A 19,340-nucleotide genomic window follows, 5' to 3' on the forward strand; every position below is an offset into this window, starting at 1 on the left:
CTCATTCATGTATTTTTTTATTTCCATTTTTATTTTACCAATAATTTCAAGATTATTTGCCCTGCAAGTCTTATGTGAAAAATTAGAGTTACCAGTTTATTCTCCATATTATAAATTTCTGATTACAGCATCTACCGTTGTCACTATTTGTGTTACTTGTATCAAGAACACTTTTCCAATTCTAAATTACCATGTCAAAAGTTCGTTATATTGATTGTATTCTTTTACTTTTTATTCAAATTTATTTGAATATGTTCACTTTTCAAGATTTTTAGTTCTTTTCATTTTTACTTCTAATACTTACTCTGAGTGGCTGAAAGACATAGCTAATCCAAGGAACAATTGGGATGGTTTCTCATAGATATGCTAAAATCACTTTGCAAATCTCAAAATTCTTCCTTCAATTATAAATATTCTTATACTTATTATTGACTTTATTTTCTGAGGAAAATATGTTACAGGGGTATGTTGAAGCTGTAGATAGTCTCATGGGAAAGGGGTTGATATATGAGAACAAAAACATCCTCCTTAAATTTAATTATCCCATTCACTTATTCTGCTACTCTGAAAAAGGACCTTATTGAACTTTAGAATTTCCAAATTCCCTTTTGCCATATCTGTTCTCCATACACCACTAACCAAGTAACACGCACAACATACAGCCCTCATTATGTTATTTCCTCATTTAAAAACTGTTCATCAGCCAGGCATGTGCCCAATAGCTCAGGAGGCTGAGGCAGCAGGATCACAAATTCAAAGCAGCCTAAGCAGCTTAGTGAGGTCTTGAGCAAAATAAAAAATAAAAAAGGCTGGGGAAGTGGCTCAGTGGTTGAGTGCCCCTGGATTCAATCCCTGGCACAAAAATAAATAATAATTAAAACCCTTTTATCAGCTAGGTGCGGTGATACACACCTGTAATCCCAGTGACTTGGGAGGCTGAGGCAGGAGGATCACAGATTCAAAGCCAGCCTCAGCAATTTAGGGAGGCCCCAAGCAACTTAGTGAGACCCTATCTCAAAGGAATAAAAATTTTAAATAAAATTTTTATCAACTTCTCTAAAGAGATAGCAAATGAGTAAAATGAAGTAATAACACATAAAATCAGAGAACTCTTAATACTATGATACTTTTAAAAAGTGGCCCAGGACATTTCATCTGGAAATTAGGTAATTTTTCTGTCCTCCAACTTGTCCTAGCACATGGATAAAGAATGAAAATTTCTCAAGGCTTTTAACAAAACTAATATAATATTTTTTTAAAAGAGAGAATGAGAGAGGAGAGAGAGAGAGAGAGAATTTTTAATATTTATTTTTTAGTTCTCGGCGGATACAACATCTTTGTTGGTATGTGGTGCTGAGGATCGAACCCGGGCCGCACGCATGCCAGGCAAGCGCGCTACAGTAGCCACATCCCCAGCCCACTAATATAATATTGATGTCAAAGTAAGAGTAAAAATAAGTATAGTTTAATTTTATTTGTATTTATAGATGTAAAAATTGACCAATTCTAGAATAAGCAGGATTCGGCAGTGTTTTGTTTTTTTTTAAGTACCCCACACAAATTCAGCCTGTTTTCATTTTTTGAAATCAAGTAGTAGAAAGCAAATTAATGGAATTTGTTCTATTTTAATAGGCCACAGGAGAAAATATGAATATCTTAAAAATGCCAGAAAACATTTGATTACATTTCATTTTCTTTCTTTTTTAAAACATACTACAAAATTGCACATATTTGGGGCTGGGTTTGTGGCTCAGGGGTAGAGAGCTTGCCTGACATGTGTGAGGCACTGGGTTTGATTCTCAGCACTGCATATAAATAAATAAAATAAAGGTCCACTGATAGGGCTGGGGTTGTGGCTTAGTGATAGAGCTCTTGCCTAGCACATTCGAGGCCCTGGGTTCAATCCACAGCACCACATAAAAATAAATAAAATAAAGGTATTGTGCCCAACTATAACCAAAAAAAATATTAAATAAAAGGTCCATTGACAACTAAAAATATTTTTTAAAATTACACATTTTTATATGTTGTAAAGCATATATGTGTATGTATATTGATAGTCAACCACAGCATGTAATCCTGTGAATGTTAGGTTCAAGACAAGGGCTTTTCTTATCACCAGTTTAGAATGACTTTGTTGGCAGTTGTAACTAAGCAAGAAAATGAAATAATAAAATTGTTGAAGATCATAGAATACTAAACAATATTGTTCCTTAGCTTTGCCCAAATAACTTTTTTATCCTTATTTTTCTAAAATACATTTTTAGTTATAGATGGACCTTTGTTTTATTTATTTATATGCAGTGCTAAGAATTGAAACCAGTCCCTCACACATGCTAGGCAAACGCTCTACCACTAAGCCATAACCCCAGCTCCTAGTCTTATTTTTTTTTTATCATCACACCACTACCATCTATATCTCTTAAAATAGTGGTTTTAAAACTTGCTTGGTTTATATATTTTTCCTTTAAAGGAAAAATATATTATTCAGTAGGATTTGTTTTAAATATAGTCTAACTTAGATATGTGCTACATGCGATTAAGTGTAATCATTTGTAGTCTTTACATAATGTAAGAAACATACAGATTAAATGGAAGCAAGACTGCAGAATAAAATAAAAATGAACATTAATGGAATAGTGATATTTTGCTGATGCTAGATTGCTGTGTCTAATTGTGTACTTAGTCTGTTTTTGTATTAGTACTTTTGTATTGTATGATTTTTGACAAGTATCTTGTATAAAAAATTGTAGCTTCAAAGATGTATTTGCTAGTACAGAATAATCAGAACTCACGCCTAATAGAAATTATATCAGCAGGTAAGCCTCAAATGCTGACTGTGTAATCTTATCAATTATTGTTATAATTGGGAACTGAAAAAAATTAATTTTTACTTAATGCTAAATTGTAATATGCTAGTATAAGTTATAGAGCCAAATAACTTTGATACATATAGTATTTCTGCTTGAAGTATGGATGATTCCAAATGGAGCTCAGATTCTTCTGAGTTCTGCGTGTCTAGCTAGCTATATTCCTGTACCTGATTCTTCTGAGTTCTGCATGTCTAGCTAGCTATATTCCTGTACCTGGGTTGATTCAGTTCTTTTTTCCATTGGGTTTTAGTTTTGTCTTATATTTTTGCAGTACTGGGAATTGAACCTAGGGGTAGGCATGTGCTAGGTCAGCACTCTACCACTGAGCTATACCTCACCTCACCTCAACTTGGTGAGAGAAGGTCTTGCTAAGTTGGCAAGGCTGGTCTCAAACTTGTGATCCTCCTGCCTCAGCCTCCCAAGCCACTGGGATGACAGACAGACATTACCACACCCAACTCCTGTGTTCTTTAAGAGATGTACTTTTACTCATTTTGTTTTCATTTGATATGAATGCAGTTGTAAACACATTTGAAAAGGTTGGAAATTCATGAGTCTTAACTAAAGATGTTCCTTTACTGCACAAACTCCCAGCATCTTTAATGTGCTAATGCACATTGTTACTCTACAGGAAGTGAACATATAGTATGCCTTTACAATTTGTACATGAATGTTCTAAAGTAAATCAATTACATACTTTTAGTTGCTATAAAATATAACTCTTTTCTAAATTTCTTGTGTTTTTGAGCCATTAATTTTTCCCAGCCTTTGTTCATATCTCTCTCTCTCTCTCTCTCTCTCTCTCTCTCTCTCTCTCTCTCTCTCTCTCTCTCTCTCTCTCTCTCTGTGTGTGTGTGTGTGTGTGTGTGTGTCTTTCTTAAAGGTACCTACTGTCAACAACGGGAAGTAGAGGCCATTACTGAAGGTGTAGAAGAAGATGAAGGATTTTGCTGTTGTGAACCTGGCCATATTCCTCATGTACTTTCATTTAATGCTGCTTTTAGCCAACGCTGGCTAGCTTGGGAAGTGATAGTCACTAAGTATATTCTGGAGGGGTATAGCATCACTGATAATAGTGCTGCTTCTATGCTTCAAGTCTTCGATCTTCGGAAAGTACTCACTACTTACTATGTCAAGGTAAGGGTTGGTGCTTAGTTAGATCTTTGGATAACGGAGGCATTTGGGAAACACAAATACAAATTTTAAATTCTTGCTTTGTTTTTAAGTAGTGGTTTAAATTATCTGGTATCCAGAAAAGTCAATAAAAATATACCTACAAAGGTCTTAATAGTCTTTCTTTTGTGGAACTTACTCCATATGTTCATTAATAAAAGTAGCTAGCTTCTGTAGCTTCTATGTTTTTGGCTCTATGCTAAGGAATATTCACACACATGCATGCATACACACATGTGTGTGTCTTGTTTTTTGTTTGTTTGTTTGTTTTCACTTTTTTCCTCCAGTATAATAATCAAACCCAGGGCTTTCTGCCATTGAGTTATGTTCTCAGTCCCTGCCCCCCACTTTTTTTTTTTATTAGACAGGGTCTCAAGTTGCTGAGTTTGGCCTTGACCTTGAACTTGTGATCCTTTTGCCTCAACCTCCAGAACTACAGGGATTACAGGCATATACCATCACCTTCAGTTCTTAATTTTTAAAAGAAATCCTGCTTTCTTATTTTATAGATAAACAACTTCAGGATCAGAAGTTAACTTGTCCAAGATCCTCTAATAGAAAATAAAGTTTGGGATTTAAAATTCAGGCATATCTGACTCTTGCACCTTTGCTGTTAACCACTGCTTTGTACTACATTCAACAGACTGAATAAAAGTATTGCAAAGTTCAGGAGGCCCCTAAGGCCACTCTCACTTCTGACAGCAACTTCAATTTCAGAGTTCCCAAGACCATTCTTAGGTTCAGGGATCTGCTAGAAGGATTCATAGAAGTCAGCAAAGCTGTTTTACTTACATTGTACTCATGTTATTACAGTGGAAAGATACAGATTAATATCAGTCAAGCACAGTGTCCAGAGATACTATGGTGAGGCACTTCCAGTTGACCTCTCCCAGGGGAGTTGTGTAGATGCCTATTTTTCTCAGCACCAAGGGGTGGCAATAATATGAGAGTTCTGCCAAACCATGGAAGCTCTTTTGAGCTTGGGGCCTTGAGTCTTTATTGGAGTACGGTCATGTGGAACTGATGACCCAAGTTTCTAGGACTTCCGGAGGTCAGCTTCATACTGTGTGGTTCTAGGCCCCCAGCCAAACAGACTCTTACCAGGCAAGATATTTAAGGACTTAGAGGTTACTTCCCAGGACCTCAAATCAAAGGCTAGACCTCTCTCATTGGGCAAAGCTAATCTTTTACTGAACAAAATATTCTATTTTTTGTTAAAGGTCTTATGGAAAAATAGCATGGTAGTGGTTTGGGGACTTCTAGGCAAAGCCAGTATTTTTTTAAGAGGGAAGTGTGTGCTAAGCTTTAATGATCCACATTTGAATTTTCTGTATTTTATGCTCTTACCTCTAAGTTGTACCTTATTTATGTTGATTGAGGTGAATCTTGAGCTCACCATTTAATTTTTGGTTCAACCCAACCTCCAGAGGCTAGAGAGATTGAGCTTACAATATTGTGTGTTTGTGGCATTTTCCCTTTATATATATTTACATATACATGTATGTATTTCCATTGTTTTATGTTTTTAACTATATTTCTATAACTTCACTCTAAGAATACCAGATGGTTTTAATAATTTTATGACAAATTTTTCAAACTAAGGGCAGCCAGTAAATTTTCTTTACCTGTCATAAATATCCTAAATTCAAAAGCACTAAAATCAATAAGCTACAAGTTTCCTTGCTGAATTTATAGTTGTGGTTTTACAATATCAAATGTGGGGTTTTTTTTTCATCATATGTATACCTCAGGAAGGCCTGAGGTATATTATGGCATTCTTAAAATGTGTACATGGAGTGTTGAGCTAGAAATAAAATATTTTTGGTTTTAGTATCTGAAGAAACAGTTGAATTTATTACACTGAAAAATCAAAGTTTATTCAAATTGCATATTTTAATGGCAGCATCTGTATATATTAGCCATAGTAATTACTAATATAATACAAAGAGAGTGAGGGTTTACTTTGTCATTCCATGAGTTGTTGTTTTTTGTTTTTATAGGGTTTTGTAGTGCTGGGGATTAAACCCAGGTCCTTGTATATGCAAGGCAAGCACTCTCCCAACTGAGCTATATTCCCAGCCCCATTCAATGAGTTTTTATTTTTAACATACTTTTTAATCAAATTTTTAAAAATGTCTTCAAAGTGCCATTTAATTAAATTTTTCCTGTCTTTTACATGTTAGGGTATAATTTATTATGTTACAACATCCTCTAAGTTAGAGGAGTGGCTAGCTAATGAGACAATGCAGGAAGGACTCCGTCTGTGTGCAGATCGAAATTATGTTGATGTGGACCCCACCTTTAATCCAAACATTGATGAAGATTATGATCATCGGTTGGCAGGCATATCCAGGGAAAGTTTCTGTGTGATTTACCTTAACTGGATAGAGTACTGTTCTTCTCGGAGAGCAAAGGTAAGATTGATTTATTTCATTTGCAACTCTTTGAATCCAGGTTTTTCCAGAGGTGGAAAGAATATCTCTGTTAGTTATTAAGAGGTCAGTTTTTCCTGAGCTTCCTCTTTCTGATATTAGAGAATCTGTCAGATCTTTACACTTGGTTCAAACCAACTCTGCCAAACAGGTTAAGAAAAGTGGCCCTTCTCATTTCTTTTGCAGTGTCCTAATCTCATTGTTCAGGTAGCATCCCTTCACTGTGTACATGCACGTGCATATACATAAATTCAAATTTCATGCATTATTCTCCAAAATCTATTCCTTCTTAAGGGCTGCCCACCAAACTTAAGAGTAATTAAATATCTTTACCCTAAATACAAAGACTAGACCAGTGCTGTCTAGAACTTTGAGTGATGATGGAAATGTTCTTTGCTATCCAGTATTACATGTGGTTTTAAATCCTTTAAATGTAATCAAATACAACTAAAGAACTAAACTTTACATTCACTTCATTTTAATTGATCTAAATATAATAACTCACATGGCTAGTGGCTACTGTTTTGGATAGTGTACATCTAGATCAGTGACTTAGGGATGTACATATAATTGTAGAAACAAATGACCTATGGGCCTCACTTGTGAAATTTTGATTCATTAAGTCCAGACCAGGGTTATAAAATCTTGAGTCACCTGGGTGATTTTAATTCAGGTGTTTCCATCTACACATTTGGACAGCCCATTTTATCCTAAAGGTAAGATACTTTACAGAGTTTAGCAGCAATCTCTTCCTTCTGGTCTTAGGGCACTCATAGCAGCATCACATCCCTGGTCAAACTGCATATAACAGAACCACAGTGTCAAGGTCTGTGATTCCAAATCTAATTCCTATCACCACTATTGCTTTAGAAGCAAAAGCCTTGTATCACCAGCAGCCTATTTAACTTGATAACATGGAGCATAGTAAATACCTTGACAACCAGTTCCTTTATTGTGATCTGGGATGTGTACACTGGCCATGTTAAGATTTAGCACCTTTTCTGTCTTCTAGATACCCCATCAATCAGCACCTTTTTTTTTCTTTCGTTCTTTTGTATTAGGGATTGAACCCAGTGATGCTTAACTACTGAGCTACATCCTTAGCCCCTTTTAAAAAATATTTTATATTAAGACAGGATCTTGCTAAGTTGCTGAGGCTGTCTTTGAACTCGTGATCCTCCTGCCTCAGTCTCCTGAGCTGCTGGGATTACAGGTGTGTACCACCATGTCCAGCAATATCTTTTTTCTTTATCAGAAAGAATGGGAGCATCCTTATATTTCCTGTCTGAGCAGTAGTCTTTGAACTTTTATGCTAGATGTACAACATAAAATTACCAGAATGACATGTTTTTAAAGAAGGAATAATGACTAGAATAAAATAACCTCATAAGAGGCTCAAAAACATTAGTAGACAATACTGGAAATGGAGGACCTCAAAGTTTAACCCTTTTTCCAGGTGTCTTAACAAATAATTTTACTTTTTATACATGAAATATACCTATGATGTTTTGCATATTCTTCTCAAATCTCTGGATTTACTTTGTAGCAGAACTACAGAGAGTAGTCATATTTTAATATCCATTCTCTGGCTGTCTACTCATTCAGAAATAGGCTGCATCCTACTTACTTAAGGATCCTTCTCTTAAAGATAATTACTGAGATCATGGACATAGCTTGTGGAAGTCTTTCTGATTGCTAATATAGCACATATTCAAAAAGTGTATCTGAAAATGTGGATATCCCCAGTCTCTTCAAAGAGCTTATTACCAGATTAGCCTAGCTTATATTCTACTCGTTGCAATCCCTTTAGGAAAATTATTAGTAGTGTTTGCTTTTTTTTTTTTTCCCAGCTGTATACTCTTCGTTTTCTGCTCTATTTTTTCTTTTTAAGTTTTCTAGTTTTTCTTTAAGTGAGATAATCCCCAGCTCCTTAAGATCATGCATTCTGTTCTCTGAATCACCATTCCCAGTAACCTCTTCCTGGGGAAGCTCAGGAAGAGCTTGACTGACTTCAGGCTCTCAGACTTGTACTGGAATAGTAAGAAGCTGTCTTCATATTTTTCTCCCACAGTTTCCTTCCAAGGTAGTGTTCTAACTTGCATATTATATGGAAATTAAAAAATCATTTTTTCTTCTCTTATTGTGTAGTAGTTGAGTTCTTTCTCCTTTCTGTAGTTTATTAGATATCTTCTGATTTATTAAATATTTTTTATACCTTTCTGATAACTAATGTTCTTTGGTTTTTAAAGCCTCTAGATGTGGACAAAGATTCATCACTGGTGACTCTCTGTTATGGACTCTGTGTTCTAGGACGGAGAGCTTTGGGAACTGCATCCCATCATATGTCCAGGTAAAGCAGGCATTTCTGTTTTCAAGAAGAATATGAGAAGCTATATCTGAAATAATTTTTGTGGAAGCAGTCATTTTATGCTACTTTATTCCAAGTCTCCTTTGATTTTATATTTTTGTAGGTCTTTTTGCTGAACACTATTGAATACTATTATATATGTGGTTGACAGAACTGGCTTTTAAAATTCACATATGAACAACTATTAGTAATGATAATTTAATGGATTTAAGGCATTTTAAAATATAATCACCCTATAAAGTTGACTTGGGTGGAGTTCCATTTACATCTATTTTTTAATTGTAGATTGACACAATACTTATATTTTATTTACTTACATTTTTTTTAATATGTGGTACTGAGGATCGAACCACTTGCCAGGCAAGCACTCTACCACTGAGCCACAGCCCCTACATCTATTTTTGTAATAAATTCACCTACTGTATTTTTTTTTCATTTTTTCTTGCAATCCTTGTCCAGAGCATTTATATTTTTAACATAATTATGTATTAGATGTGGGGACTCTAAATATAAACTAGATTTATTAATATATACATCCAAATGAATTAGAATTAAGAAATATGCCTATTTTAATTTTTTCTGTAATTACATGTTTATATTAGACTCTTATTAATTTATTTTAATTTAAAAGCTCTTTATGTGCTGTTGTTTATTTTTACGGACTCACTATTAAAGTGCTTCGTGTACAAGGGTCCCAGATAAAACTGACCCCATCTGTTGTGATTGTGATTTAGGAATTCTGACTTTAGTTCTGTATTTTCAAAACACTTCCAGATGATTCTGATACACAACCAGATGTAAGCATCAGTGTCTTGGAGACCTCTGTCAAAATATATCAACTTTTATTTCTAATCTTAACAGTAATTTAGAGTCATTCCTCTATGGATTGCATGCCCTATTTAAAGGAGATTTCCGTATTTCTTCAATTCGAGATGAATGGATCTTTGCTGACATGGAATTACTAAGAAAAGTAGTAGTCCCTGGAATCCGTATGTCCATTAAACTTCATCAGGTAAAAAAATGAATTTTTTTTTTTAATTCATCATAGGGTTTACTAGAGCTTCTTCATTTGACTTCTACATTATACATTTAGGAACACCTTGAGATGTTCTTAATTCTCAAAAAAACGTGATTTGTGGCAAGACATTTAATCTTAAAGAGTCCTGAACCTGTGTTTCTAAATGTATATAGTAAAATTGAATATTAATATTAGAGAGTGACCAGTTTGACATGAAGAAAAATTTAAGCAATGACAAGCTGAAGCCTTTGAGCCTTATAATACTTGTTTTGCCTTCAAATGATTATGATTTAGGTCTCCTCCTGAGTGAATATCGACCCACTCCAAATGTAGTGTGGTAATACTTCAGTGTTGTAAGTGCTGTTACTGAGCTAAGTTTCACTTACAGTGTTACATAGAATAATAGGTGGTTAGGACAAATCTAGCCTTAATAAATTAATTCTACTAGGCTATTAAAATTAAATTGAGGTCCCACAATGCATTTCCAAGTTCCAGGATCATTCAAAAAAATTTTGTGAAATTATACACTGGCACTTGTTCCTCCTCATTTCACTTGACTATAGTTATCAGATCTGATGGTAGGGACCAGATGGTAAATACATCTGCTCTGCTCAAATCTGATTGAATCATACCTCCCCTCCCCCGAGAAGGTGAATTACTCTTCAAATGATTTTACTACTATCATAAATATTGGATTTAAGCTATTATTCCATATTCATTAGGAGCATTACTAACTTAGGATAGGCTGTTTGAAAACCTCTGTGAAAAATGGAATGGAGAAAAATCTTCATTTGGAGTCTGTGGTCTTTGTTCAGATTAGCTTTAGAGTTTTGAAAGAAAATTCAGTGCATTTAAGAAAAAGATAATGACTTCATGTTTAAATGTTTTTTAAACTTCAGAATTTCTCACATTGTAATCCCAAAGAAAAGAAATATTTGAACAAGATTAAATCTTCTCCATTTTTAGCAAGGGGCTAATGATTTACAACTTTGTGTCTATTTTATTTAGAATGTGACTGTTTTCTAAATCTGGACTTTTATTTTTCATTCAAATAATTGTATTAATGCTTCTGTGCAAAGATGGCATTCCTTCCTTAATGCAACTGTTTGCTACAAGAAAGTACAGAATATGACATCTCTGCTGGCAGGGGAAGTGCAAACTCGGTGTTTAATAGAAAGGAGAGTTACGTGATGTTCAGAAGTCCAAGGCTGCTGATTAGTTCGTTAGATTATGAAGGTTGTCTTAGATCAACTTCTTTAGAAGCGGAGTCAGGGTCCAGGATTCTTTATGCAAGAGATTTAGGGCATGCACTCGAGAGGATATTGTAAGGAAGTTTTAGTACCACTGTTGAAGTTCTGGCACTGCACTTTATGAACTTTTGAAACTTAGGAAGCAGCTCAGCTCCTTTGAGCTTCAGTTTGAGACATATAAAATCCAGGTATTATCTCAACCTTCTTTATAGAGTTGTAAGAGTCAAATGGAATATAATATATTGGAGATGTTTTATATAACAAAGTGTGATTCACATGTACAGTATTATTTTCATGCTCTGGGGTGGCCCAGACTTAAGGGCTGCACCCTCACTCTTCTTTTCTTCAGGAAACATATTCTTCAGTCACTGAGTTTGAGTACCAATGAGTTACTTACCTGGATGTAGAAATTTTTCAGCCTCATAACTATAAATATGAAGGCAGCCAATACAGTATTTGCATTTCCTTAATAACATATCATTTCAGAAATTTAGATTTGTGTTATGATTATTTTCTGGATTTGTCCTGTAATCTCTATTAATTTGTAGGTTTGTAAAAGGGAGATGCATTTCATATACTTTTGTGTTTCATTTATGCTGCCTGCCACAGAATCTTGCACAGGATAGATATTGAATACTTACCAAGTGAATGTGTAGTTATTAAGACCAAGAAGCTACTAGCTTCTCTAGGACCAGAACACTTAATCTGTGCACAAAGCTCAGATCTTTAAGCTGTATCTTAACTACAGAGGGACAAGATAAAATGGGATATTAGAACTATCCAGGGATGTTGCTTTATGTGAAGAGTACCTAGTTTTAAAAAGAACATGATATAGAGACCTCTTCTAGATCTTCCTTTAACTGATAACAGCAGTGAAACAATCCTGTTGGAAAACAATATATATTACTGAAGTATGAAAAAGCAACTTAAAAGAGAAAAAGATGATATATAAAGATTAGAAATTATATTTAGATGTAGAAGAAAGCGTTGGATTGAGGAATTAACAATAAAGCAGTATAGCAGTAATGAACTAATTCTTTACCTGGTTATAATTAAGAGTTTATAATTTATCCCTAATAATATTGTTTTATAAAAAATATTTGTATTAACCCAGTTTATAAGAATTTTCACTTAGTGATTATATAATTCATCTTGGAAGTCATTTTCTAAGAACTGTGTTTTGTATTTCTGTGTGCTTAGGATCATTTCACTTCTCCAGATGAGTATGATGACCCTACTGTGCTCTATGAAGCCATTGTGTCTCATGAAAAGAACCTCGTGATAGCCCATGAAGGGGATCCTGCATGGCGGAGTGCAGTTCTTGCCAACTCTCCCTCCTTGCTTGCTTTGCGGCATGTCATGGATGATGGCACCAATGAATATAAAATCATCATGCTCAATAGGCGCTACCTAAGCTTTAGGGTCATTAAAGTAAGTTTCGAGTCATTGATTGAATTTAAAAAAAAAAAAACAAAAAACCCGCAAATGGATAACTTGAACCCAACTTTTAAGATGAGAGTGGGATTTTTATATATATGTATATATAAATTTGGCATACTGTGTTAGCACTTACTATTTATGAGCACTTAATTTAACTTTTCTTGTCAGTAACTTTCTCTGTCCTAAAATTTTTCTTTTGCATTATAAAGCCTTAGAATTTTTCCTATTTCAGTGTTGATAGTCTTATATTCATTATACAGCAGGTCTTTTTATCTTTTATATATCAATCTGGGCAGCATCTCTTAATTAGTCTGCACCATATTGTTAATTTCAGTTCCTAGATTACAAAATTATTGTATAGCTAAATAGTGATTAGAAGCTAACTGTAAATGGTTCACTCTTTTTCCGTGTGTGTGTGTGTGTGTGTTTAGACATCTCAGGGCTATAGGAGGAGCCTTACTTTCTGACATTTTGGTAGTTTGGAATGATTAATTTTTATCTATCATTTAATCAATACCCAAATATCATGAACACCCTTTCAACTTGAAATGTGTGTTACCTTTCATTTCTATCAAAGATACATTTTATGTTCACTAAATTCAGTCTTTCACCAATTAAAAAGAAACTAAATGAACATTTTATTTGATAACATCTGTGAGACAGAAAAAGTGCTCTGTAGGTGCTTTTTATTAACAGTCCTATTAATAACAAAGGAAAACTGGTTAATTTCTATTCAAATGTGATCTACTCGTGTTTGTTTCAGACTTTTCATAGTAGGTTGGCATTCTGTCTTTTGTATCCCTCCCATTTCTGCTGTTTGTCTAAATCATATTCTTGGCCCCTAACTTGATCCACATGTTCTGGTTTCCAGGTGAACAAGGAGTGTGTCCGAGGTCTTTGGGCTGGGCAACAGCAGGAGCTTGTTTTTCTGCGCAATCGTAACCCAGAGAGAGGTAGCATCCAGAATGCAAAGCAAGCTCTACGAAACATGATAAACTCATCTTGTGACCAACCTATTGGCTACCCAATCTTTGTCTCACCCCTGACAACTTCTTACTCTGATAGCCATGAACAGCTTAAAGAAATTCTTGGGGGACCTATCAGCTTGGGAAATATCAGAAACTTCATAGTGTCAACCTGGCATAGGTAAGCCATGGGGTTGTATTTTTCTGTGGTGGTATATCCTGACCCTCATTATCTAGACAATGTGCATTTGCTTTACTTGGGAAGTTTGTAGGAAAAAAAAAATGTAGATGCCCTGGCACAATGTAATTCTATTATATGTAAACTTTAGGAAGTAGATCTCAGCACTTTTATCTTCAAAATCTTATTAGATAAATCTGATATATAACTGGTTAAGAATCGCTGATCTAATGTTTGAACCTTGAATGATCCTTTAATTTTTTTTTAATTCTTTTGCCATATGTTGCCACTAATCAGACAGTAAACAGGACTAATTAAAAGAAAACACTGAAGAAACTTGCAAGTTGATTGCTTTGTTATCACTCTATTCTAGCAGTAGAGGGAGCACTCTTTACAAGTTGAAACTATGGTCATGCGATGCAGAAACTCTGCTGCTTTTTTAACAATCCAGTCATTGCCGGAATCTCAGTTTTCTAGTGTGCTCAAGGGTGCATGTGAATTTTCTCTCTGCCCTTTGAGTAGTAAATTATACTATACGGTATAGGTGCATCATAGTTTGGTGGATGGTAAAGATATGCTGCAGAACATTGTTTTCAGTTTCTCAACAGTTGTTCATATTCTTAATATTAGAGTTTAAGGAAAACAGAATCTTGTGGTTAGATCAGGAAACTCTTAAATGAATTTTTAAAAATTTTCCAGGAAGTACCCAGTGCTCAAAGAGCAAAGTTCTGCCATTTTAACATTGGTCCCTGTCCAAACAGAAGACGGAACATAGAAATCCAGGATAGTGTTCAAAGAAATTTTCTCTTTAAAAATTGCCTGTTGTGCTGGAATTAACCTTGAAGAAGTTAAGCTCTTTCCCCCTAAGAGCAATACCACAGAGACAGTGTCACCAGCTGTTCTGATCTACCCAAGACTGAGAGCTTTCTGGGAATGCAGAACTTTCACTGCCAATAAGAGACAATCATGGCCAACCATGACATTTAAACATTAAAACAAAACAAAACAAAAAAAGGAAAAATGGTTACAGCATCTTTCTTGAAGTATGCTACAGTAGCGGGTTTTCAGGGGTTGCACACTTCAGGGATCAGTGAACAGACATTGCCAAGAGTTCTGTTTCCAGCTAGGTGTGGTGGTGAATACCTGTTATCCCAGCAGCTCAGGAAGCTGAGGCAGGAGTATCCCGAGTTCAAAGCCATTCTCAGCAGAAGCAAGGGGCTAAGCAACTCAGTGAGACCCTGTTTCTAAATAAAATACAAAATAGGGCTGGGGATGCATCTTAGTGGTCAAGTGCCCTGAGATCAATCCCTGGTACCCCCCCCCCCAAAAAAAAAGTTGTTTCTAGCTAAGATCCTTTTTTTTTTTTTTTTTTTTTTGGTACCAAGGATTGAATTCAGGGGACACTTGACCACTAAACCATATTCTCAGCCCTATTTTGTAATTTATTTAGAGACAGGGTCTCTCTGAGTTGCTTAGTGCCTTGCTGTTGCTGAGGCTGGCTTTGAACTCCTGAGCCGCTGGGATTACAGCATGCACTACTGTGCCCGATTCTAGTTATGATCTTAATGGTGCAACTGTGTCTTATACAGTTCTTCATTATGGTTAGCAAAGATGATAAAGGATATAAAAATGAAGAAGACTGGAAAGATTTGAGGCATTGAGCAGAAGAGGGATAGAGTACTTAAGCCACTCTTAGAAAACAGATTTTTATTCCTATTATTGCTTACATCATAGACTTTTAAAGGTGGGTCAGACAAGATGATGCACGCTGTAAAGGCAGTCACTCTGGAAACTGAGGTAGAAGCAACCCAAGTTCCAGGTGAGCCTGGGCACTTAGTGAGACCCTGTCTCAAAATAAAATAAACAGAGCTGGGGGTGTAGCTTAGTAGTGCAGAGCTTTTCTAGCATGCATAAGACCCTGGTTTCAGTACCCAGTAATGTCAAAAAAAAAAAACAAAAAACAAAAAAAGACTTTGAAGGCTCAGAATATACCTGGACAAATAATAATGAATTTATATTTTGAAGTAATCTTGGGATAATGCTTCCAACTCTGGTATTTTTTTATCCTAGACTAAGGAAAGGTTGTGGAGCCGGATGTAACAGTGGTGGCAATATTGAAGATTCTGATACTGGAGGTGGGACTTCCTGTGTGGGTAACAATGCAACAACTGCCAATGATCCCCACAGCAATATGTCCCAAGGAAGCTCTGGAAATCCCGGGCAGGGATCAGGAACTGGACTTCATCCACCTGCTACATCTTACCCTCCAACTCTAGGTAATATGAGGAAAGTTTTTGTGTAATATGAACTTTTTAGCCACGGGGGCCAGTTAATGTGTGTAGAAAGAGGAATTATCTACTTGGAAATAGATCAGTAGATCTATTGCTTGACACTCAACTGTACATTAGCCCAGGTTTATATTAATAATTTATATATGTAAAATATTGACATATAAATATATATTTACTTTATTTGATATAAACATTTTATTAATGGTATCAAAGATTCTTTAAAGTGCCATTTTAAAGACTAATATAATATTTTATTTAACATCTATTGAACAGCAACTTTTTTTTCTGTAATACTCTTTGTACATAAAGCTTTATAATCACTATTTTCTTAGGCAGGATATTTTAAAAATGAAATCACTAGGACAGAACTTTTGAGAAAGATTCTTGATACCTAATGCCAAAAGTCTTTCCAGAAAACTTTCTCACTGGTTGGTATACTCAGCAGTTGTGAAGCAATGCCAAGTCATTGAGTCATCATCCTCCCCGCCTTGCATATCATCATCAGTTTTCCTCTCTGCTCCCTATTTGCAAAGGTGGGGCGGGGTGGTCTTTGATTTTATTGTTTTAATTTGCATTGCTCTAATATCCAAAATTGGGAATTTTTAAATGATCTGTTATTTCTTTTTCTTATTTTTCTGCCTGATTATCTTGTTATTCTATATTTGTATACTCTGTATTTGAACTCTCATTAATTTTCTGTACTGCAGAAATATCTCTTCCCTTGGCTTTTCATTTTCTTCTTATGACGAGTGGCTTGTGCTTGGTGCGATGGCACACACCTGTAAATCCCAGTAGCTCAGGATGCTGAGGCAGGAGGATCGTGAGTTCAGATCTAACTCCAGCATCGTAGAGAAGCCTTAAGCAACTTAGCAAGACCCTGTCTCTGAATTAAAAATAAAAAGGGATGGGGATCCCCTAGTACCAAAAAGAAAAAAGAAAGTTTTAATTTTATTTATTTTGTTTTTTCTTTTTCATTGGTGCATCATAATTACACATAATAGTGGGATTCATTTTTACATATTTGCTCATGCACATATATGAACGATATAATTGTGGTAGATTAAGTTCCTCAGTACCTCCCCTGTACCTTCCTCTTGGTCCTCGACTCTACTGGTTTCTCATCTATTTTCATGAGATCCCCCACCTTTCAACCCTTTTTTTCCCTCTCTAGCTTCCACATATGAGGAAAGATATATAACCCTTGACTTCTGAGTTTAATTTACTTCACTTAATATAAGAAGTTTTTAATTTTAGTGTAGAGTGATCCACTAATCTTTCCCCTTATAATTATTACTTTTTGTATCCTGTGTAAGAAAAATTTCCCTAGCCCAAGACCATGAATGTTCACTTTTACTAAGTCACCTTTGACAGGAGCCCTGCCATCTACCTGGTGTGCACAAGGAATCAGGCTTCTGTTGTTTCCATGTACCTGGGCAGTTGAGTCAGCGCTGTCCTTTCCTCCTGCTGCTTTGCATGGATCAGATAAAGTTTTAAAACTTTTACTATATTTTTTTTAAAAAAATATAATTGGATTAGAATTAAGACTCTTCAGTATATATATAATCAACAAAATAGGATTGGGGATATGGCTTAGTGGTCAAATGCCCTTGAGTTCAGTCCCTGTTCTTTTTTCCCTCAAAAGTGAAAACTAGAAACTTTTTTAACCTATATTTTATTTATTTGTTTTTATGTGGTACTGAGGATCGAACCCAGGGCCTCACATGCGTCAGGCAAGTGCTCTACCACTGAGCCACAACCCCAGCCCCGAAAATTAGAAACTTTTAATGTGCTTCTTTAAATGTGCCTTTTACTTTTAACATTGATTATTAGCTCTTTTTATTTTCAGGTATAAAGTACCCATAGCTAAGTTTTGAGTATAACTAATGATTATTTCCTAATACTCTTCACATTACTCTTATGAATCAGGAAAAAGACAAGTCTGAAGAACCATGTCAAGCCACTTGAGAAAGGATATGGAAAAGCCTGCTATTCACTGTCACTGATAATTTGTATTCAGTGGTAATCCCTTAATCAGGGTAGGATTCACTTCTCTCTAGAGGCAGTTGCTTGTTGGAATAGAAGAAAGGACATTAATATACTTGGAGAAATAGTATCTATAGAGCTTGCCACATGCCAGGTCCTTCATAAGCATTTGTCTTTTTCTAATCACCAAAAAGATTATATATATTAGTGGTACATAAGTGATGCTTTGATATGTGAATACATTTGTGAAATGATTGAATCAAGCTAGTTAACATACCCATCACCTCATACTAACCATTTTTTTGTGGTAAGAACATTTTAGATGTGCTCATTCAGCAATTTTCAAGCATACAGCACATTATTACTAACTGTCGTCACCATGCTGTGCACATCTCCAGATCTACTAAAACTGTTTAACTGAAACTTTGTACTCTTTGACCAGCATCTCCCCATTTCTTCTCTCCCTTCCCCTGGCAACAACTATTCTGTTCTGTTTCTGAGTTTGACTTTTTTAGATTCCACTTATACATACAAGTGAGATTATGCAGTTTTATATATATATATATATATATATATATATATATATATATATATATATATATATATATATATTTCTGACTGTCTTGTTTCTGTGAAATATTTCATTTCTGATATATTAAGGAAATATTCTTAAGAAATATTTCTGTGAAAGATAGTTTAGGATTTATCCCAACTTTGACATTTGCTGTAAGTTATTTATGTCTCTCTTTCTGGTAACTAAAAAGTTTTTACCAAGTAAATTTACCAAGTAATGAGGGAGAAAATCTTGGAAACTGCAGCATGAAAGCACCTTGTATTACTTCTTACACTTCCAGTGTGAGGGTTGTCCTTGTTGTTCCCGCAGGCACTAGCCACAGTGCTCACTCTGTGCAGTCGAGCCTTGTCAGACAGTCCCCTGCTCGGGCCTCTGTAGCCAGCCAGTCTTCCTACTGCTACAGCAGCCGGCATTCATCTCTCAGGATGTCCACCACAGGATTTGTGCCTTGTCGGCGCTCTTCCACCAGCCAGATATCTCTTCGAAACTTGCCATCATCCATCCAGTCCCGCCTTTCTATGGTGAACCAGATGGAGCCCTCCGGTCAGAGTGGGATGGCTTGTGTACAGCATGGCCTTCCTTCTTCAAGCAGCTCCAGCCAAAGCATCCCTGCCTGCAAACACCACACTCTCGTGGGCTTTCTTGGGACAGAGGGAAGTCAGAGCAGTGCCACGGATGCCCAGCCAGGCAACACCTTAAGTCCTGCAAATAATTTGAATGCCAAGAAGGGGGAAGTGATTTACAGAGTCCAAGTGAGTAATCCCAGAGGTCTTCCTTTCTGTTGCTCTTTTTGTT

At 35.6% G+C, this 19,340-nt stretch overlaps 1 protein-coding gene across 8 annotated transcripts in view; it reads left to right on the top strand.

Moving 5' to 3' along the window:
* The window catches only part of Pcnx1 (pecanex 1), a 147,729-nt gene that overhangs the window by 121,733 nt on the left and 6,656 nt on the right, over positions 1-19,340 (top strand). For all 8 annotated transcript variants that reach the window (XM_078050438.1, XM_078050440.1, XM_078050441.1 and 5 more), the window contains 8 exons: positions 3,757-4,010; positions 6,230-6,460; positions 8,728-8,828; positions 9,708-9,858; positions 12,315-12,545; positions 13,426-13,700; positions 15,768-15,973; positions 18,855-19,297. In XM_078050438.1, coding sequence (XP_077906564.1) covers positions 3,757-4,010; positions 6,230-6,460; positions 8,728-8,828; positions 9,708-9,858; positions 12,315-12,545; positions 13,426-13,700; positions 15,768-15,973; positions 18,855-19,297 — 1,892 coding nt within the window. The remainder of the gene's footprint in view (positions 1-3,756; positions 4,011-6,229; positions 6,461-8,727; positions 8,829-9,707; positions 9,859-12,314; positions 12,546-13,425; positions 13,701-15,767; positions 15,974-18,854; positions 19,298-19,340) is intronic.

This window comes from Ictidomys tridecemlineatus, chromosome 5, assembly GCF_052094955.1.
Source record: "Ictidomys tridecemlineatus isolate mIctTri1 chromosome 5, mIctTri1.hap1, whole genome shotgun sequence".
NCBI lineage: Eukaryota > Metazoa > Chordata > Mammalia > Rodentia > Sciuridae > Ictidomys > Ictidomys tridecemlineatus.